At 46.6% G+C, this 21,990-nt stretch overlaps 1 protein-coding gene across 7 annotated transcripts in view; it reads right to left on the bottom strand.

The window, feature by feature from the left end:
- Nucleotides 1–21,990, bottom strand: part of ADAMTS12 (ADAM metallopeptidase with thrombospondin type 1 motif 12) — a 310,364-nt gene that overhangs the window by 23,796 nt on the left and 264,578 nt on the right. For 6 of the 7 annotated variants that reach the window (XM_034657036.1, XM_034657041.1, XM_034657038.1 and 3 more), the window contains 3 exons: nt 20,058–20,268; nt 8,913–10,037; nt 3,135–3,287 (listed from right to left, as the gene is read on the bottom strand). In XM_034657036.1, the coding sequence (XP_034512927.1) occupies nt 3,135–3,287; nt 8,913–10,037; nt 20,058–20,268 (1,489 nt within the window). Of the gene's footprint in view, nt 1–3,134; nt 3,288–3,322; nt 8,225–8,912; nt 10,038–20,057; nt 20,269–21,990 lie in introns of those variants that run through there. The other variant, XM_034657042.1, reaches the window with a different exon arrangement.

The following is a 21,990-nucleotide window of genomic DNA, read 5'->3' as shown; positions in this document are numbered from 1 at the left end:
CATTGTCATTCCTCTATTTTGGGGGGATCCCTTAACCTAAAACATTTGGGGTTGTCAAGAGAGGATGACGGTTCAGACATATAACAACTTCTATAAAGAATAAAATAAATGCAGTGATTTAGTATATAATGATCTTCCTGGTACTCAATTTTTGCTCCCTGGGGACAGAGGATCCCTTATAACATGCAAGTCTATGTTTTGACTTCTGCACATTGGACTCTAATATATTTTCCTGAGAACATGTTATATATCAAAGCTGGGGATGGTCTGCATTTAGCAAGAAAGGGGCTCTTTCCCTATTAAGTTCATTTCTAAAAATTCAGATCTGAAAAAATGTAGCAACACTACTGACAATCTGTAAAATCTAATAAACACAAAGGCAAGAAGGAAAATAAGACAGAAAGGCTAGCAATATATACGAATACATTAGCAAATACTTGAAACCCAAGACCATAAGGAAAGGCTGCCACTTTCTCTCATTTTCCAGCAAAAGTCAACAACTGTTAAAATAAAATGGCAACACTGCTTAGAGGGAAGACAGGACATACCAAGAAAAAAATGTAAAAATGTTTCTGATTCATTTCAGAAATATTCCAGATCCGTTAAGACTTAATATGAAAAGGGAAGGGCTCATTCTCAGAAAGCAAACAAAGGGGCTGTCGAATCACCAGTTTACAAAACTTCAGAAGGTGCAGGCATCAAGATGTTCCACCAGGCGGTGAGTGGAGCTCTGGGTGATGCATTACTTTGGTGTCAAACCCACTGGAAGGCTCTTCAAACCCATTTTGTCACTTCCTGGATTTCCTGCATGACGACACTCCCTCTTTGTTCCTCATACAAATTTTAATGCTCTGAAACTGGCATGTGTCTTACAACTGATGTACATATTTATTGTGTGGTGTTCCCTTTCTTCCTGAAAAGCTGTCATTAAATGGATGACATGTTCCCCAGTTGATGGCTTCTTAAAACTGGGAGTGTTTGGTAACAGCTGTGTGATCAAGCTTTAGTGATTTAAACACCCTGAGCTTTCATTTCCCCAGTGGGAACTATAAAGAAGGTTCTGTGCTGGATGAAAATGGAACTGATTATCTAAAGCTCTCGTGTGATGCTGGGCACATGATAGTATCTGGCGAGTGCCAGAGCCCAAAGTAGGTCAAGTTCTCCAAAGTTCATGGACACTTTGAGCACCTTGTCTGCTTAATACTAGGGAGTGGACACCTACTCCAGCCAGTCCTGTTTGACAGGACGTTCTCCTCTGTCACCTGTCCACAGGACTTCCACCCTGAGTCCAGGAAGCCAGAGGTTAGTAAGCACCTAAGGGCCAATCCTAACTTTTATCTGGAGCTCAGAGCTAGCCCAGGATTTCACCTGACCAGTCTTTTACCATTTACAAAGCTGTTTCACCAACATTCTCTTTTCTGATTCTTATAACAACTCTCTGAGGTAAGCAGAGGCAGTATCAACCAGTTCATTTCTCAGAGGTGAGAGAAACACAGTTTCTAAGGTGAACGGACCAGTGCCATACCCTGGTCATGACAGAGCAGGGCTGCCCACCCAGCTGTGTCTCATTAATCCCAGCACTGCTTTTAGGATTCGATTCTGCAGAACTGTCTTCCCAAGCACGCCTCCGGGACCAACCCGAGCTCTACAACCTCAGCTTTGCTTCAGACGGACTGATGCATGAAGCGGAAGCAAGCCACTCCGAAGACTGCTTCTGGACACAGTCTAGGGCTGAGCCTAAAGGCAGAGGGCTGAACGTAGAGGCCCCTCTTACTCTCACACACATGGGAACAGGTCCACAACAGCTGTATCGGGCTTCCTCAGGGAGCCGTGTGCCGCTGGAGACAGAAGCCAGGAAAACAGCCACAACTCAGCAGCCGTCACAAAGGGAGGGGCTTGCTGGTGAGTGACCCAGAGGCCTCAGGTGTGCTCCCTGTTGGCTCCGGGCCGGCCACGGCAGACCCGCAGTCCTGTGAGGATTCAAGTGTCTATGGATGGTAGGTGGGGACTGGGGGGGATAATGTAGGAGATTCAAGGTAAAATTGGAATTCTTCCCTCTAGAAAGTATCTATGAAAAGGCAAACCATCAACATGGCAGAATCTAAACCTTCTGGATATTTAAAGGCAAAAAAAAAAGGGGGGGCTACGCTCCTACTCTAGGCTTCAGAGGTTTGCCTCTGAGTGTGTTTCGAAGTCCTAATGGAACACTGAAACGAAGAAGGCCTTCAGATCTTTCCTGGTGCGTGATTTGGACTTACCGATGATGGAGCTAACATCTACAAGGCTCACCAGCCTCTCCAAACTTCTGGGTAGCTCTTTCTTTTCCCTTCTGCATCTCAGCTGTCCAGAGAAACTGGCTTCCAGAGAGAAGATGGGACCTCAAGGGTGTCCTAGCGTGGGCAGTGCTTGGCAAACAGAAGGTGCGTGCACAGCTCACACCTCCGTACCTCATCCTCGGCTGTCAGCCCCACCGACAGGTGTCCTACAGCCCGGGCACATCCCCCAGCTGCTGGCTCAGCCCCAGGCCAGCTTGCGCCCGGTTAGTGGCCCAAAGCACCACGGCTAACTAATCCCCAAAACCTGATACAGTCTTTCACAAGGGAGCCTAGGGCAGCACAGCAAAATGAGTAACCACAGCCAGGTCAGCAGAAACAGTAAAACCACACTGCAAAAAGATCAGTATGGGAAATACACTTTGAAAGAGCGATTTTTCTTTACGTCTCTGCTTTCTTCTCATTTGGGGTCTGGCAGGTGAAAGAGCTGGCTTTGTGAGCAGCTGCTGAGTCATGACTTAATGATATATGCGATGATGTACAGTTTTAATTAGAGTGCTACATTGAAGTAATTCAGAAACAATGTGGCATGCTGGTTGAGCAATTCATTACACTAATTTAATGTTTCACTGCAGTTTATCTGGGAAGGGAAGAGACCAGCAAGTAAAAACATGTGGGTTAATGAGAACCCTGTATGTGATCTAAAACCTATGGTGATGCCCAGGATTTACATCTCCTTGGTTGTATCAGAGAAAAGGGCAGAAGGAAGGCAGCAAGGGAGGAAGGGAGAAGACACACCTACCGCCACAAACGCTTAGCGAGGTTGTCCCCTCCAGGACACTGCCGAGCCCCGTCACTTACTTTGCTCCAGTTCCCCACTCGCCAGCTGGCACAGGGACGGAGGTGGCACCTCTTCGCGGGGTCGGGCTTCGGGATGGCGGCACAGTCAGAATCCGTCCCGGTGCTGCATTCCACGCTTCGCCAGTAGGCCCCCAGCCCACAGCTGGTGGAACACTATGGGGGGAGGAGGACAGAGAGGACAGAGGCTGAGGGCCACTTTCTCAGACATCCCCGCCACACCCTGCAGTCAGGACTTCTCTGCCTTGGAGTCTCACCTAATCGCCCGCAGAGCTTTTTACAAAACTACTAGCGCTGGGGTCCCGCCCCAGACAAATTAATCTGAATCTCCCTGGGTGGGGCCTGGGTGGGCTTCAGTAGAAAAGAAATGCCCCAGGTGATTCTAATAAACAGCCAGCGGTGAGAATCCCTGATGAGCACCTGAGAAGAAAAGCCGATGCAAGGGGAACTTTGCTTGTCTTAAAAGCCCATCGTGGCAGGACTGTCTGGGGGCTGCAGGCAGACTGCCTGCCGCATTTCACATCGGTGCTGTCAATCTGTAGGGGGTGTCAGCTCCATGCATCTGCCTGTTAGAACACTGCAATGACCTTATGTCCCTTCCTCCTCTCCATGACAAACCTGTGGGTAGGCTGGTATTACCACATTGCAGAAAAAACCCCATGAGGCCTGGAGAGCTGGCTTGACCAAGGAGTAAGCCTGGGGCTCTCTGCCTCCAAAATGCCGTACCCCAGCCGTTAGAGCAGTTCCTGTCGAACTTCGGCATCCACAATCCCGCGGGCACCGTGCTAAATGCAGGCCTGAATCAGCAGGTCTGGGCGGGGAGATGGCGCATCTCTCACGGCTCCCAGGTGCTGCCGACACCTGGGACCTCAGACCGTGCTTGGGGGTTGCACAGATGTTACAACATGGTGCTTTTCCCCACTTGCCCGGCTGGTACTGCACAGCCCATTCCCCACATGATGTTGTTCTTTATTTGGAATTCTTGAATACCTCAGGTTTAGTATTGGGGTTACCTTGAAAACCACTCCCCCAATTTCCTTCATTCTATGTGCTTCATTCTTCCATACAGCTGATTCTTCTTGCATCCCTTCTCCCCCGCTCCTCCTCAGAAGGGGGGCTCTTTGTACACATGTAAAACACAGCTCTGGACTTAGAAAAGTGTGTTAGTTCCATCTGGGACATCTTTGAAAGCTCCTTTTGCTGAGTTGTAAATAAAAACCAGCCATACGCTTCTCTTGCTGCTATTTCATCCTCCGTATAATTTCGTGTGTCACGTTGTGCAAGCTCTTATGTTGGACACAGGTGTGGCTCTAGGTGGAGGACTCTACTACAGAACCATAGAAAGGGAGGAGTAGAACCCTGCCGAGGTCATCATGTTTCCAACTAGCTCATTTACAGAGGAAAGGTCCCCTCCGGCTTCAAGTTCTTTAGGATTTGGCTTATACCTAAGTCCCTAGCACTTTCTGCATTGTGCTGCATCATGCAGATGTGTGACAGAGATGGAACTGCTGAAGAGCACGGACTGCTGTCATAGGGTGATGGCACTGGTGGCCCACACGGGGCACGCCATGCTCTCTCTCGGCAACGGGACTTGGCAGCTCTTCTCGGCAAGCGTGGGATATATTCCCCCAGCTCTTGCAGCAAGGCTGTTCCTGTGACTTTCTTGGGCCAATAAAATGCAGTGGGTGATGTGCCAGTTCTCAAGAGGACTTGCTAGTTTCAATTCTCTGTCTTGGGCCCCTCGCTCTGCCATGAGAATGAAACCGGGCTAGCCTGCTGGAGGATGAGAGCTCATGTGCAATAGAACGGGGGGACCCAGCTGAGGTCACCGGAGACCAGCCAGCCTGCAGCTGACCCTCCAGCGGGTGCTTGGCAAGTGAGGCTGAGATCCGCTGAGCTCGGCCCCGATCAGCAGAAACTCCCAGCTGACCCACAGACTCGTGAACAAAACTCTGCGTTTTTGTGGGGGCTTGTCATCTGGCATTATTGTAGCGATAGGCAACTGACACAAGTACGGAATAGGTATCTTTCCTACATTTTCTCTAGCCTCTGAGACTCGGGGTACAATGAAAGTTCTGCAGTTGGCTAATCGTGTGATCTTTTGCAGTTTCCTAGCACCCTAGCCAGTAAAACTGGTGATAACATTAGGGCCACAGAGATTCATGCACATGGTCAGGATTCTACAAGTGTTACCTATTAAACACACGCAGCTGTGAGGTCAGCACTGTGAGTCCCACTTTCCAGATATCTGAGGCTGAGAGACAGAAGCCACGTTCAAGGCCACATCGTCTGTTGTTAAGTTCGTATTATGACAGAGAGAAAAATATATTTGCCCAACCCCAGGAAAGGACCTAGTGAGACGGAATTCCCAGGTTAATGATAACCTGGTAAGTCTCAAGCGATGTCTATGATTCTTTGTACCATATTTGTGTGGCAAATGAATGCGTGTTGTCTCTGGGGCTCTGACTTTAGTCCTGCCAGATTCAGAGCCGGTGAGCAGACATTTAATTTTCGACAGTTTCTACGGAGGCAGCCAGCAACAGCAAAAAGGGAAAGCTGATGGGGCGGGGGCGGGGGGGAGCGTGGAACACAGTAAAAGTGAGATGGGGTTCCATCAACTGCACTTGTATTGGTTTCAAACTGGGAATGGGGTATCAGACAAGGAAGGAGGACACTGAGGAGGGGGGGGGACTTCACTTTGTCCTGGAAACCTTCATCCTCGTTACAGCTAGTGGCCCTGTGACCACTGATGTTCTCGGTCAAGGAGCAGGTGTCGGAATGTTCAGAACTGGAGCTAATAAGGAGGGCTGCATCGGCATCACGTGAGAACTGCTGTGAATGGCACTGGAAAATCATTCCTTCTCGTTGGTGTATACAACCGCACAGCTGACGTGTTAACTGACCGGCCCGGGAGATCTGACCGGCTGATGGGGCAGTTCCGTGGACACGGTTTTCTGACCACGTAAAAGCCACACCATGCACCCTGCATAGCGCCTAGGTTTTCTGTTTTGTCAACACATATCAGAGCAAATAAATTACTGGGTGCTTCCTGTGTGCCCCATAGTCTCAGAGTACCTTACACATAGTTCCTCCTTTTACCCCCTAATGATCTTTGAGTCGGGCATTGTCACTGTCCTCGTTACATAGATGAGTAACCTAAGTATGTGAGGACACAGTAAGTGGCCTAGTCAGGATTCCAGTCCAGAAAGGCTGCCTTCAGGCTTTATATGTTTTTATAGTGTTAACTTGGTCTTTACATCCATTCTTTGATTTTTGAAGTCACAATCCGAGGAACATGTTGTAGACCATGCGGAGCAGGAACAGCCCTTCCACACAGCACAGAATGTGGGAGGACATGGTGAGAGCGATTTTGGGTCAGATGATAAGGAGCTTGAGAAATTACTTCCGATCTTAAGGAGCAGGAGAGGCTTTCTGGAAGAAGCAGCTCAAGGTCTGGTCCTGAGGAACAGAGAGTGGGGGGATTCACAAGGGCAGAGGAGCAGAAGGAAAATCAAGGCAGAGGGAACACTGTAAACAGACTGAGCAGGGCAGGAGGCTTAGGGAAGACGGAGCAGTTTCACTCTGCTGCAGCTAGGGATGGTGAGGCAGAGCGGGGGTTATGTAACGCTCTAAAGGCTGTTGGACTGTCAGAGTCAATTTATCTGAATAATGACGAGACAGGAAAGATTTGTGAGCAGGAGTTTGGAACGATTAGCAAATTCCTTCCGAAGACTAATTTGGCAGTCTCACGTCTCTCGTGATGATGTGTGGAAAGCGCTGTCGAGGGGAGAGACGGGGGGTATGCAGACCAGCGAGGAGCAGAGAGCAGTAATTGACTCCTGGTCCGCTGCTGGAATCGTGGACTGGACAATTCCTCCTTATAAGGGACCTTCCTGAATGTTGCAGGGTTTTATCATCTTTGGCTCTCAGATATTGAATGTGGGTAGTAGCCCCTTCCCCCCCATCCCCGGAACAAACAAAAGCACCCCACTCTTCTCCAAGTGCCTCCCACCATTAGAGTGGAAACCACTGGCCCCAAACTCACAGGCAATGAAGAGGAGATGACATAGATGATGAGGTGACACTGACTTGAAAAACTGTTCAGATTTTCAGGGGGGCTTGGGGAAGACTGATGTCAATGGGGTGATCGAGAGGCCGTCCTACAGAAACAGCTTCAGAAATGGACCGAATAAAAAAGTCAGAGGACAGTGGGAAAACTAAAGTTTTCATTCTGAGTCGTGATTCTCCCTGGCAATTCTGTGTATGAAACATTTTGTCCCAAAGGATGTATAAAGGGGGCAGGCACCAAACCCTGGGAATTTCTGCCAAATGTTGAACTCGGTTCTCGTGATAGCCGTCGCAGCTCTGAAAAACAGCAATCTGGACCAATTCCCTTTTTCGAGTCAAACTACCTGGAGTTAACAGCTCTCAGTGGCTTCACCATGGCTGCCAAATTTGTGGTGAGCTACGATGCATTCAGTAAGACAGTTTATTTCTGTCAAAGACAAACGATGACATTTGCATTAAGTCAGGGGTAGCTCCGTTTACTATACTCAAAATGTGTCAATTAACTTCTGGCCTCCATGATCATCTGAGCTAATATATGCTTTTATTTTGGTTTAATTTACAGGGACACCTCACTTTACTCCGAGATAAGGATTTTTTTACAAATTGAATAGGGTGGAGTTGGAAGGCTCATCATCCAACTGGCAGTGGTGTCCTTAGACAAGTTACTTGACTGCCAAAAATTTAATTTTCTCTATTAGCAAATTGGTATAAATGAGACTTACCTGCTCCTCAGGATTGTCAAAAGGAGAAAATAAGAGGCTAGATACGAAAGTGGTCTGGAAGTTAACATGCTTTATAAATTAAACGTACTGTAGTCATATTAGCGGCAAATGCTTCATTTCTCTTTGGCCAGGGCGAGGAGTCATGAATTGTCATAAAAATGCTGACTACTTTGAACATGTGATTACTTTTCCACAAAGTCCTCTTTCTGAGTTGTCAAGTTATTTTAACAAGTTCATAGACGGTGCATTCAAAATTCAAATGGGTGAAAATGATTTTGATGCTTCAAAGGACATTAATTAGATCTAGAAATGGAAAAACAAGCATCTAGCCAAATTTCTGAAGCTTGAAGACAGGGGCCAACATTCTGTCATCATATTTATTTTCTTCTTCCATAGTCTAATTCTTTTAATGAGCCAAAATGATTTATTTCATGCTAGCACTCAGACCAACAAGGAAAGAAAAACACTGATAACACTGAACTAGAGAATGCTTTTAAGGAATTTTACCTGCAATTCCCGCTCCAGTTAGGGTTACCTGACAGATCTAGATTCCCAGCATCAGCTTTCTGAGTGAAATGCCACCCCAAGCCCTTCCAGCCGCTCCTCGGTGGTCCGCGGCTGGAGGTGTGCTACGGGTGGTCTATACCAGGGCTACCACTCCGTAGAGAAGCAGCAGCCCCTGAAACATGGGCTGAGTTCTTGGCTCTCTCACAGCTGGCTTGCCCAGCCCTCCTGCCCTAGTTCAGAGTTCTTTTCACTTTATCTCGCTACATTTGTCCTCCCTCCCTGGAGATTTTTTCTTTTCCCTCTCTCATTTTTGGAGTTAGGGAGGAGAGACGGAGGGAGGTGAGGGCATGGACCTGACTGCTTCTCTTTTCTTCTACATTGGGCTATATCTTACGCAAGCCCATTTTGAAATCTGCGCAAGAATGCAACAGCCCTAGCTGTTGCCCTACAGAGTTGGGCATGGGGTGAGAAACGGGGCTCCTACCTCACTCCAGTTTCCCGCAATCCAGTATGCGGGGCTGCCGCCTGTCGAGAGATGCGTGTAATCCGAAGCATTGAGCAAAAACCCCTCTGCGATCAGACTTGTTGCATCTTCCTCGGTCAGGACTGGTCCGGAACCCTGCGTTAGATTCATGTTGCTTGGAAGTTCTGGAGAGTTATGGCGGACTGAACGTTCTGTTGGTGCAGGCCGGTGGTCTCCTCCCAGAGGGAATGGAGTGTTCACCGGCTCTTCAGTGACCATACGCTCAGCGCCAGGGGCATAATTTTTGGGAGTAGCAGGCATTTGGCTGGGCAGCAGACCTTCCATCACTGTGCTGAAGGGTGGCCACGAGGACGTCTCCCCGAGATAAGGTGTTGGTGGAGGCCCGAGGGGCAGTTCCGTACTTCTCACCACTGAAGCATCATTTCCAGCTACTCTGATTTTGGTCCATGTTATGGAGTCGTTTTCATTTTTGTTCTCAGACTGTTCACCGTCTTCCCCTGAGCCACTGTGAATCTCTATCCCTGGCTCTTTGGTCAAGGTATCGTAAAGTGGAGTCACCTGCCACATCACAGGCTTGCCGGAAGATGGCAAATCAGAACCACTCACTGTTGTGGTGAAGAAGTCTCCCTCTGAGGTAGGACCAGCGTCTGAATTGGGAACGGTCTCGCCGTTTGGCTGGATACTGGAAGACCAGGAAGTGAGGATGGGCTGGGAAGTACTTCCGGTGGAAAAGACATAATTGGAGCCCAGTTCAGTTTGGTGTGAACTATTCTGCCACCGTTTTGCATCCAGGTCTCCTTGTCCGGGGGCCATGGTAGGACCGGGGCTGCTGACTGCCTGAGCACTTGTGCTCACAGACTCGGGCACTGTGGGCGTGCTCGGCATTCTAGGACTGGATGGAGTTGGAGGGATGGGCCTCTCGGGGTCCGGCGCAGCTGTCGGGAGCTTTTTTCCACTGGGAATTGTGCCTCTGTGGGGTTTCGGAACTCTTCGGCTAGATGGGCATTGCTGGAGGCCACAAAGAGCTCGGCTGTTGGGTTTCCTTGTCACATCACACGGTTCGTCATGGTTCTTGGCACACGTGACGCTGCGGATCCGCACTCCACCGCCGCAGGACACAGAACACTGGAAAAGAGAGAGGGCTGTTAGATGAGCGGGAGAGATGCACCATTCTCAGGCTCAGGTTTACAACAGGTGAGAACAGGCCCAATGGACACAGAGCTGCGCAGCCGAACTTGTTTTCTTCCATCTTTACATTCGGTTTCTGCACTTTTTTAGTTTTCCAAGGAAATACGTATCTCCTAGAGACCCGCTGGGGCACAGGACCAACAGTTTACTCTTCACAAACTGAATATACAAACCACGACATAGTAAAACTGAAGTCTCCCTGGGCTCTGAACACAGGACGGCGAATTCACAAAAAGTGCAATGATGTATACAAGTCACCTACTCTTTTTAAGATGGTAAAATTATCTTTGCTAGGGTTGTAATGCCATTAAATTAACATAAAATGTTTATATATTTTCTGGAGTCTATTAAGTTAGTTATAATGAACCTTCCCCTTTATATTTAGAAAACACCCGATGTAACTAACAGAGTCTCACCCAGGCACACAGGCTCCATTTCCACTGGCCTCTGTCAGCTGGGACCAGATTAAAAGCTAGACAGCCATCATACACGTGTACACAGATGCAGGACTTATTCTGACATTCAAAGGTGAGTAGTTAATTGAGTAGAGAGATGCCCTTTCTAAAGAGTGAGTCCCGAAGCACGGTGCTGATATGAGGGGCCATGGCTGGTACCCGCACCCCCATGTCCCCTCCCCATTCCATAGGGCACGCCAAGGCACAGGCAGCTAGGGTACCTTCAGAGGAATCCTCACAGGATAGTCTTTCCTCAGGATTCATGGTAAAGAATCTTTATTTCCTCAGTCTTGGCGGCTGCAAACCACACGTACTTGCTACATCACACTGAATTTCTAGATCTTTTGAATAATCTTACTTTTACCAGAACGGCTCCATGTTTTTCTTTTCTTCCCAATTTTAAGTCAGCCACAAAATATAATGTACTTGAATACGAACCATCCAGTGGGGGGTGGGGGGGTTCTTCACGGGCTGTTTCACGTTTGTCTGTCTTATATTCCTGACCTCAAAGCGGGTCTTTGGAGGATGGGGATTGCAGAATGCTTGGTGGATTTCAAAAGGTTCACAGCCAGGATTCTGTGTGATACTGACGACCGCCCTGTGAGATTTACCAGGCAGGAATTAGGATTCCACCTTCCACAGGAGAGGAACCTGAGACTCAGGGACGTGCTTGAAAGGCTGCAAGTCAGTGGCAGAGTAAGCATCAGATTTATTTCACAGCCTCCGCGAAATCTAGTGCAACACCCTGGACAGGAAACCATGCACGGATTTCACCTCTCGACCACAAACTCTCGATTTCCGAAAAGCTACCCAAAGGCAGGAGCTGTTTCGTATGCATAACTGAATTCCAGGATAGTTCTTGGGACACAGTGATCACTTAATACACATTTACTAAGGGATTATTTCACCTGGAAAAAAAAAAATCAGGAACGGACAAATTCTTCCGTGAGCTTATACATTTTTTTTAGCTTTAGTTTCTTGCCTTCTCAAGTCCTATTTTCAATTTCCTCTGTGTAGGAAAATAATACGGATGTAAACCCCCCCCTTTATTTTGTTCCAGTCAAGCAAGGATCGTCTCTCCCTGATGTCTGCTAGCTCTGTGAAATCAGCTCCTTTGAAAAGCAGGAGATGCTCGTCCACACAGGAGACCATGCAGCTGAGAGCGTGTTCAGCTGCGGATCTGGGGTCACCTCACTTTGGAGCCTGGCAAGGGCAGGCCGGAAGCAGTCACTTTCCTGGCTTACTACAGTATTTCTGCCTTTTTGTGCATGAAGGTGCTTTAAGTGCTGTCTGCTTCGTCCTCCCGACTGGCTCAGCACTTGTTACATTCTAATCCAAACCCCCTGAGTTTTCAAATCTCCACTTCGGACAAATGATCCGTCCAATCAAACACCGTTTATGTAGGTCCGAACACATTTCTGCACTGCTTGCCTCAGGCAGGCTGGATTTCGAGAGCTGATCCATGAAAGAGGCCCCGGCTGATGCCAAGTGTCCTTAAGCGGCAGGTGCACCTCCCTTTGGGTTTTTTCTTTCCAGGAAATGTCAGAGTAGACAGCTATATGGCAGGAAACTCTTTGATTTTTCATTTCTTTCTCTTCATTCCTTTTTTTTTTTTTTTTTTGGTTTGTTTCGACTTGAAATGCTTATAATGTCCACAGGGAAGTTAGACTTTACAACTTTACAAGCATTTAAAAAAAATCCGCAAGTGTATAGGTGTGTGCCCTCCACCCCTACATTGAAGTAAAAGAGCTATAAAACCTGTGAGAAGTAACGTGAACTCCCCAGTCTGCCGTCATTCATTCACTCCACACATGGCACAGCAGCTGAACCTCAGCTTTCTCTTCTGGAAATGGAGAGAAATGAATATCCACCTTTCAAGGCTGCTGTGAGGATTACCTGAGACAGTAGTCTTAACACAGTGCACAATACAGAGGAGATGACTGGCAACTGGAAGCTATTATCACTGTTATAATACTGAGGCTGATAATAATAATGATAACAACAAAGGGCTTGGGGGTCTCTGATTTCTACTGTCCTTGTGCAGCACAGAGACACACACCTGTCTGTGGGAAGCCATGAGGTGAACAGCTACCTGGGTGAAGTACTTGTAGGCACATATCTAGAAGATACTGTGGATACCCACATATCCACTGGTTTATTGCTAGATTTTTCAAGATTTAGATTTCCTAGGCTTAACAGATGGGCACATCTATAAATTTTTTAGAATTTATAAATTACAAGTATTAAATAACCTTGTTCACTATTGTGTGAATTTGCTCAACCTAAAAGAATAAAACAGGAGTAAATAGAAGCTAACTGGTTGTTTAGTTAAAATACATTAGATTTTGAGCTTTTAAAACTGAAGATTATTCTAGAACAGAGATTCCAAAGTTGCAGCCTCAGGACTAAATTTGACACACAAACATTAATTCTTTGGCCTTTTTTGTCTCTTTCTTTCTTTTTTTAAAAAAATGGTGGCAGGGAGAGGTGGAGAGGGAAGGAGAAAAAGAATCTCAAGCAGGCTCCACACCCAGCATGGAGCCTGACGTGCGTGGGGCTCGACCTCACGACCCTGAGATCATGACCTGAGCCAAAATCAAGAGTCGGATGCTTCCCCGACTGAGCCACCCAGGCGCCCCTGGCTTGCTCAATCTTCAAACAAACAAGCAAACAGACGAAATACAAACACTGAATTAGTAGCCAACACTTAAAGATCAGTCGATATCATATTAAAATTCCTGATTTTTAGCTTCTCTCAAAAAAGCAGATGATCAGCCACGACTGGCACCATTCCCAACTGGCGACTCACAACTTCACTCATGGGGCCCTGGGTCTGGGAGCAATTCTTACGTTCTCCAGCACCTTTCATCCTCACCTGCTTTCCTTACCCACACATCCGTAAGTTTCCAAGTAGCCCAGGGATGTCATTCTTTAGCCCCAGGGCGTATCGAGCCCAGCAGGACAGCGTTAACTATCTACCAAGTATACTGAGCCTGAAAACGAAGTTGCCTTTTCTCGCAGTCACGCAGGAACAGGCTGCACTGTTTTGTTCTCAGCCCCACGCTCTTTCGGGTACCTCTTCCAACTATGGTTATCTCCTTAGGAGCTGTCAAGCCCTTCGATGAGAGAAATGCAGGGCGCAATGCCACACTCAGAGCTCATCTGGGTCGGTAGTTTGGGAATTCTCAAAGCCAGTATCTGCTAGGACAACTTCGTGTCCTTACCTTGTAATTTTGAACTCGGTATCAGGCCAGCAGCTCGTCAATCTGTTACTGTCCCCCCTGGGGGTCATCTTGTTCTCACTTGCCATTACTCTAAGATTAAGGCCTGTGGGGAGCCCGCTAGAGAGAGGTCTGCTGCTAAATGAGTCAAGCCACCCACCTGCAGTGCACTGAGAAGGAGGGGCGCTCACAAATGGCTGGGAGCTGAGGTGCTGAGGGTTTATGCAGAAACACAGTCGGGGCTCATCACAGACTTACAGCTAAAGGGCCAAGTAGAGAAATAGCGAGTGCTTTGCCATAAAAACATTTATTGTGTAGTCTTGGGAATTTATAAATGAGTGATTGGATCTCATGCTAAAACCAGCTTTGAAAGTAAGCTGAAAAGCTCAGGTAGCTGTTATGGGTTGAACTGTGTCCCCCCAGAAAAGATATACTGGAGTCCTAACCCCTGACTACCCCCTCCCCCTATATCTCAGTATGGAGATGTATTTGGAGATGGCATCTTTACGGAGGTAATCAAGTTAAAATGAGGTCCCCAGGTGAGTCCTAATCCAATATGACCACTGGCCTTATAAACAGGGAAATTCAGATACAACAGACACATACACAGGGGCGACGCCACTGAAGACAAAAGCAGAGATCAGGGCACCACCATCTACAAGCCAAGGAAGCCAAAGGCCACCGGAAGCGAGAAGGCGTGGGACAGACTGTCCCTCACAGCCTTGAGAAGGAACCAACTCTGCCAACACCTCAGTATCTCAGTATGGAGACGTATTTGGAGATGGCATCTTTACGGAGGTAATCAAGTTAAAATGAGGTCCCCAGGTGAGTCCTAATCCAATATGACCACTGGCCTTATAAACAGGGAAATTCAGATACAACAGACACATACACAGGGGCAACGCCACTGAAGACAAAAGCAGAGATCAGGGCACCACCATCTACAAGCCAAGGAAGCCAAAGGCCACCGGAAGCGAGAAGGCGTGGGACAGACTGTCCCTCACAGCCTTGAGAAGGAACCAACTCTGCCAACACCTCAGTATCTCAGTATGGAGACGTATTTGGAGATGGCATCTTTACGGAGGTAATCAAGTTAAAATGAGGTCCCCAGGTGAGTCCTAATCCAATATGACCACTGGCCTTATAAACAGGGAAATTCAGATACAACAGACACATACACAGGGGCGACGCCACTGAAGACAAAAGCAGAGATCAGGGCACCACCATCTACAAGCCAAGGAAGCCAAAGGCCACCGGAAGCGAGAAGGCGTGGGACAGACTGTCCCTCACAGCCTTGAGAAGGAACCAACTCTGCCAACACCTTAATCTTGGACTCTTGGCCCCCAGAACGGTGAGACAGTAAACTCTTGTCATTTCAACCACCCCATTCGTGGTTCTCTGTCATGGCAGCCCTAGCAAACTAATGTAGTACCCCAGATAATTAGGAAAAATATCAGACAGGATGAAGAGAACCAACATGGTCCCCAACAGGTTTTCTGTGAGTAGTTGTGTCAAACAAGGCTGCCTTTACGTGTTCTCCAGGAAACCTGGCAAAGCACAGGCTGCTAACATCTGAGAAGGATGAAGATGTTGGCCCTCTCAGACATCCCGTGCCCAAGGAGGACGTGGTCGAGGCTCAAATGTCAGGTGTCCAGCCCCACAGAAGTGCCGTGGACCTTCACTCAAACTAGGGAGTACCACAGGTAAGAGACTCAGAAATGTCTCGCCTTCCTGCTCCATCCTCGTTCGGTCTGCAGGCATTTCTGTTCAGTCTGACGGGCCAGGAGAGCTTGTTTGCAAAAATCAGCTCTCTGGTCATTCGCACGCTCCAATACCCATATGCACAGCTTTGCCCTGGACAGAGTCTCAGTAAGCTGGCTAACTGATTGCTTTGTTCATTGGTCTGTGTGCCTGTGCCAGGCGCAGAAAGGCCATATCTGCCTTTGGAGGCTCCACCCCATGCCCCATCAAATATATTAAAAAACATCTCTAGTCTCAAGGGAAATATAATCTTTTTTTCCCTAAAAACCATCTGAAAGGCTTTTTCTTCTTTTCCTTTAGAAGTATTTGGGGAGGGACAACTTATTTCATGGAAGCATGCTCTGATTTCTCAGCACACATTATGCATAGTCTGGAATTCCAGCAAAGTGACAAAAGCTGATCTATAAATTGTTTCCAAACATAATACATTTTTTTGTGAATACTAAGGGCTGTCAGATTGTTATATTTTGTAGACGTTTGAGATGCACACAGCAGGGTGTTCCCAGTAAAAGCTCTGCTGCCTGCATTCAAATCCTGGCTCTATTGCTTACAGGACAAGTTTCTAAACATCTCTATGCCTCAGTTTCTTCACCTGTAAAATGGGGTTAAGAAGGCTGGTATGAGGTATTGTGTTAATACCTATACAAGTGTTTAATACTAATACCAGTAAGTACCCGGTAAGTATCTGCCATTAATATGTAATTAAATATTGATTTAAGATTCTGCTGTGTCTTTTGTTTTTATGGAAACCATACATTAGCCTTTTCATTAGGAGTCCAACACTTTGCAGACCCTTGACCCAAGCCTCATGTTTACAGTGCTCCATGTAGAAAATGGTCCTGAGCTTGGGGTGAAGGTTTAGAGGAAAATGCAGAGCAGCACAGATCAATTCTGTCAGGGCACCTGGGTGCCACCGACTGGACAAGGCTTGCAAAATGAGGGTAGCATAGAAGACAGACCCTTGCCTTCCTGCTTGAGAATGAAGTTACCAGGGCACCTGGGTGGCTCAGTCGTTAGGTGTCTGCCTTTGGCTCAGGGCGTGATTCCGGCATTGTGGGATTGAGCCCCGCATCAGGCTCCTCCACTGGGAGCCTGCTTCTTCCTCTCCCACTCCCCCTGCTTGTGTTCCCTCTCTTGCTAGCTGTCTCTCTCTCTCTCTCTGTCAAATAAATAAATAAATAAAATCTTAAAAAAAAAAAAAATGAAGTTACCAGTTAGCGAACACTCACTATTTTCACGCACCATGCAACAGGCTTCTGTGGATTATCTTCAAGCCTCACATTAACCCTGTCGTTATGAATGAGAAAAGGCTGGCTGGGGGGGAGGTGTTAATACTAGCTGGAGGCTACACAATTAGGGATTGCCAGGGCTAGAAAACCTAGGAAAATGACTCTCCCACTAAATCTATTAGTCTAACTGCCAGGAGTAACAGGTGAATTCATGAGCAATATCAACCTCATGGAGTTATCTTAAATGTTAAATGAGACAAACCCTTGAGTGTGAAAAGCAATCAATGACAGATGATGTTGTCATTCCCACCTATTTACTCTGCTAGGAAATGACTGTGTCTACAGCTTTACTCTATCCCAGGCACTGTTCTGGTAAGAAGTTTGGATCTATTAACTCATTTCATCCTCATAGCTTCTCTTGAGTGTAAGCACTGCTGTTACGCCTGCTTCATGGTTGGAGAAAACAAGCCATGGAAAACGAAAAGGAATCGCAAAGAGATAAAGTCACACATCTAATAAGTGGCAGAGCCAGGATTTGAACCCAGGGACCCATGTCCCTGAGACCATGCATGTCTTTCACCACAAGACCAGGAAGTTCACTGAAGTGGTATAACCAATAAAAATGGGGGCCCCAGAACCTCTGATACTCTGTTTACAACAAATCCAGTCCCCCTACTTTATCCTCTATGTGCAGAAAGTAGGCTGGGTGAAAACAGGGTAAGATTCTTGGTGAAATCTGAGATTCGGGGCAGGAGTCAGTGTTCAGGGCATGAGCTTAGAGAGGGAGGGGTTGGTCAGAGGGGCAGAAAGGCCCCCCAGCTCTCTCTAGGTCCTCCTTCAGACCCCTGCCAGGTCAGGGATGAGCGTGCCAGCCCAGCACAGCTGAGCCCACCTTTCTCTCTTTGCTTGGGTTTGGAGAGGTGTCTTGGCAGGGGAGGGAAGTCCGCCCAGGGAGGGTGACTCTGCAGGAGACCCATAGTTCTTGGATCTTTCGGCCCAGTTGTCTCCTAACTTCCAACATCAGGGTGACCCAGACAGCCCAGTGCAGGCCGAATGATGAGGTATCTCTGGAGCGCTAAACCCCATGTCAATTAACGCCATCCTCAAGACAAGCTCCAGACCATAAATACCATGAGAGCCAGAAGTCAGCACTGCATCATGTCTCTTACACATGTATCTGGGCCTAGTTAGAATGTCAAAGACATTTCCTCATATTCCAGCAAAGCTTATTAGAGGCTCATGTGTACAGACACTAGCAGGATAGCAGAGGGAAGAAAGGGAGACCCACGGGATGAATATTTTGATGCTGATTTAACTAAAAACACCTCTCATGACAACATCCGCTAAACGAAGGCCGGGGCTCAGCCCTTCTGTTCAACTCCATCCAGCGGAAACCAGAAACTGAATCCCATGTCTGCTCACAATACCCTATGCGATGGCCTGTATTTGGGACCACAGACACGAGTCCTTGTCACAGCGTGCCAACTTTTTGGTCCCTTGTTCTCCAGTTAAGGCACATCATTTTGTTCCCCATAAACGTGAGCACGGTAAGAAGCACTTCTCAGCCAAATATGTAATTGTAGTCCTTTAAAAAAGCATGAAGAATCTGGCAATTAGTAAATTCCACTCGACAAGAATTATGGACTGCTTCGGATGCAGCCCACACATTCCTGGTAAACAGATGTAATGGACCAGTCACACTACCTCGGCCTGCCTTATTTTGACAACACTGTAGTTTACAGCAATCCAGGCTGGCTGGGGCCTAATAAGCCAGGCCAGCCACAGGCTCTGCTGTCCCTTCCCAGGATCAGCCCCGCTGCTGACATGTACACAGATTCGTGATACGCTATCAGTTTGAGGCATGTTTTCTTTGCATGTATCTTTCTTTTCTTTTTTCTTTTCTTTTCTTTTCTTTTCTTTTCTTTTCTTTTCTTTTCTTTTCTTTTCTTTTCTTCTTTTCTTCCTTTCTTCCTTCCTTCCCGTCTTCCTTCCTTCCTTCCTTTCATTTTTTGGTCCCGTCTCTCCCATTTGATAGGAAGTTCTTGCAACACAGGAACCATACTTGCCATTTTCTTTTTATTTTCACCTCGATGCCCGAGAAAGCATTCTGCACAGATTTAGAAGCTAAATAAACCTAAACTGTGACTGTGAGCTAAAGAAATAAAGTTCCGGAAATAAGGTTTTCACAGCAGCTATATTCAAATAATGTTTTCTGCTTTCAAAGAGCTTCAGACATGGCACCTTCGCTGGGACAAATTTTCAAATTCTTCTTTACATAATACTTCGGAGTACCTTTATTAGTACAGATAATCCTTACTGCATTCTCCTGAATCAAATATTTTCCATGTTTGAAGGTGAGTCCTAAGAGGACTTCCTATGATAATCTGGTCAGTGGTTGCCTTATTAACAAAAAGGACAGGGCTTTCCAAGGAAACTCGGAAGAAGTCAGCACCCATCCATAAAGTCTGGACTGTTAGTTTAAAAAATTATGGGGTTTTTTTGTTTTGTTTTTGTTTTGTCATTCCTGAGGTCATTGAACGCAATGTGCACAGGGAAGCAGAGCAAGGCCCCTGGAGACTCCAGGACATTGGAGAAAAAAGGGCTCCACTTCCACTACGGACTCTGGGAGCACCACGCATGACAGGACCAGGTTCCATGGTGACCTAAAGAATAACGAAGTCTGGGAGTTTTTTGTGACCTTCTACTTAGAAAAAGCATACTTAGAGGATTTGATCAGATTAATTTTGGGAAAATGCAACAACACTTATTTTAATGTATGTGGCTAATAATAGTACATGTTCTAAACCTCGGTCAGGTCTGGCCTTGACCCATGCTGAACAGACAGACGATTTGAGGGGCATCGTCAAGTGTGACGTACGCTGCCTATCATTCTACTCTCAGAGCAACACTCCTCTGGTTTTAGTTAATGACAGCAGTTTCAGGGAAATAGAAATGTAAGTGTTTAACAGACTAGCTCTTGGGGCGGGTGGGAGAGCCCTGATTTGCTACCAACGGTTTAACAACGGAACAGCAAAAATCCTGACAATGTACCAGTTAGCTGTTGTGAGCCTGTGCAAATGGGATCCAGCTCCTCGCTGGCAGGCGTCTGACTCCTGGACGAGTGAGAAGAAAATCCTGTAAGAACAGAAAATAAGCAAGATAGGCTACAAGGCGGTGCAAAACACAGGACACAGGCCACAGGTGATACGCACCAGCCACTGTGCAATTTTCTCTAGAGCCGCTCTGGATTGGTTAGTGAAGAGGCAAGGGTAGGGAAGTGGTGCCACTCACCTCACTCCAGTTGCCTACGGTCCAGTCTGACGGACACAAGATGTCTCTGTTGCAGGAAGTGAGGGTCTTGGGCTTGAGCAGGTGCTGGCAGTCTTCAGCTGGGACAGCCTGCTCATCAGAGCCCATGGTCTGGATGCACAACACCGTCCGCTTCTTCTCTCCGTGGGGGCCACACGTTGCTGAGCACGCTTCCCACTCCCCGGCCCACCACCTGCAGACACACGTGGACACTGTAAGTATATACCTACATTCAGTTCAGCCACGGGGAAGAGGGACCAGGAGCGGAAGTGTGGGTCACAGAGCTGGGTGGTCCTCGGAGATGCTCCAGCCTTCTAGAGTAGAGCCACAGCTGGCCTGTCCCCTCACGGCTCGAGTGCAGCAGAGCACCTGGCAGAACGAGATACTACCTAAGAATGTCTCTGATGGGGAAAAAAAAAAATGCCCTCTCTCTTTACGGTCAAGAACACTGAGGCCTGGCTTTCTGTTGTACAACATCAATCAAGTTTAAGCCTTACTTTCTCCATCTGTTAAATGGGTATAACAATACTGACTTTATACAAGTGCTGTAGATTAAACAAATACCAAATCTGTACGTAGTGCACAGTACAGAGCCTGACATAATAGAACTTGATCAGCTGTAATTATTTGTTGTTATTTTGACAGTTGCTATCGAGTAAAAGAATCTAATAGAATTTAGATCCCCTGGCTCCTAATCGAATGTTTTTCTGTTCTGCTGTGAAGCGGGTACTGAAATAATTGCCGACTTTCAATTATTTAGGAGCCAGTCAGTCAGACGCAGCGCCTTCATCATCCCCACCTCCTCCAGGCTACCTACACTGGTCTCACTGGTGCCTTTGATAAGAAAGCAGGAGAAGAAGAAACAAAATAATGTCTTACTTGACAAGTAATTCTTGACAAGTCAAAGTGTTGACACAGTTTGCTAAATGAATACTCTGGATTCACTGTAGAAAAACAGGAACGTGAGCTCTTTCTATCTCCCCTTATTGTGGATGATTTACTCCAGATTCTAGGAGGTAGACCTTGTGGCTACATAGAAATAGGTTTTGAAAATGGCAGGGAGCCCTCTCTGTTTCCCCTTCTCCATCATTGTGTAAATCTTCCCCAGCACAGAAGAGAAAACAAGTGTCTTGATCCCGTGTGTGTTTTGGGTTCACCATTGTTGGAAAGTACGGCCCACTTCTTTGGCTCTCAGTGCAGTAATAAAATGGAATGCTTCTGTTTTTCATAGGAAAATAGTATAGGATGTGAAGTCGTTCACTCCTGAATTTAACTGTCCTTGAGATAGAATGGAATTTGAAAAAGACAAAAATTTGTACTATGATTTATATTTAGTAAGCATTGGATTTATTTGGATGAAACTTCTTTTGATTCTCACACTTTTAATCGCAGGCTAAAAATATTTGAAGAAAGCTATTCCTCAATTCTGTTATATTCTTTAATAAGTTATTTTTAAGTTATAAGGATTACTTATTTATTCTTTAGTGTTTAACATCTATAATTAAGTAATTAAGATGAGTTACTCATTTATTTATTAAGTAATAATAACAAATGAGGTTACTCCCTTATTCCTTAGTGTTTATCATCTGGCTGTCTTGTGTGGAGAAAGAGCTAATATTGGAAACCACGTGATGTGAAACCAACTGAATGCCCACTTCGGTAATTATTAATCTAGTTACTTCACCCCACTTCTGACATGTCCAGAAGAAGCCAGACATGTTACTGAATATATAAAATGTCATTCTGGAAGGGTTTTAATAATCTGAGTGGACCAAAAAAGTATAATTTATTGAATTACTTGCTGGGCTTTCAGCTGTGTCACCACAAAGTGATAATGAACCTCCTTATTTTCTCTTTCTGTTATCTTCTCCACAGTCCCCAGGGACATTTTGTATCTGTTCCTCACTAGTTTAAA

This window comes from Ailuropoda melanoleuca, chromosome 3 (genome assembly GCF_002007445.2).
Source record: "Ailuropoda melanoleuca isolate Jingjing chromosome 3, ASM200744v2, whole genome shotgun sequence".
In the NCBI taxonomy this organism is placed as follows: Eukaryota; Metazoa; Chordata; class Mammalia; order Carnivora; family Ursidae; genus Ailuropoda; species Ailuropoda melanoleuca.
Note: the sequence above shows the minus strand (reverse complement) of the source record. Positions and strands in the feature narration are given on the sequence as shown.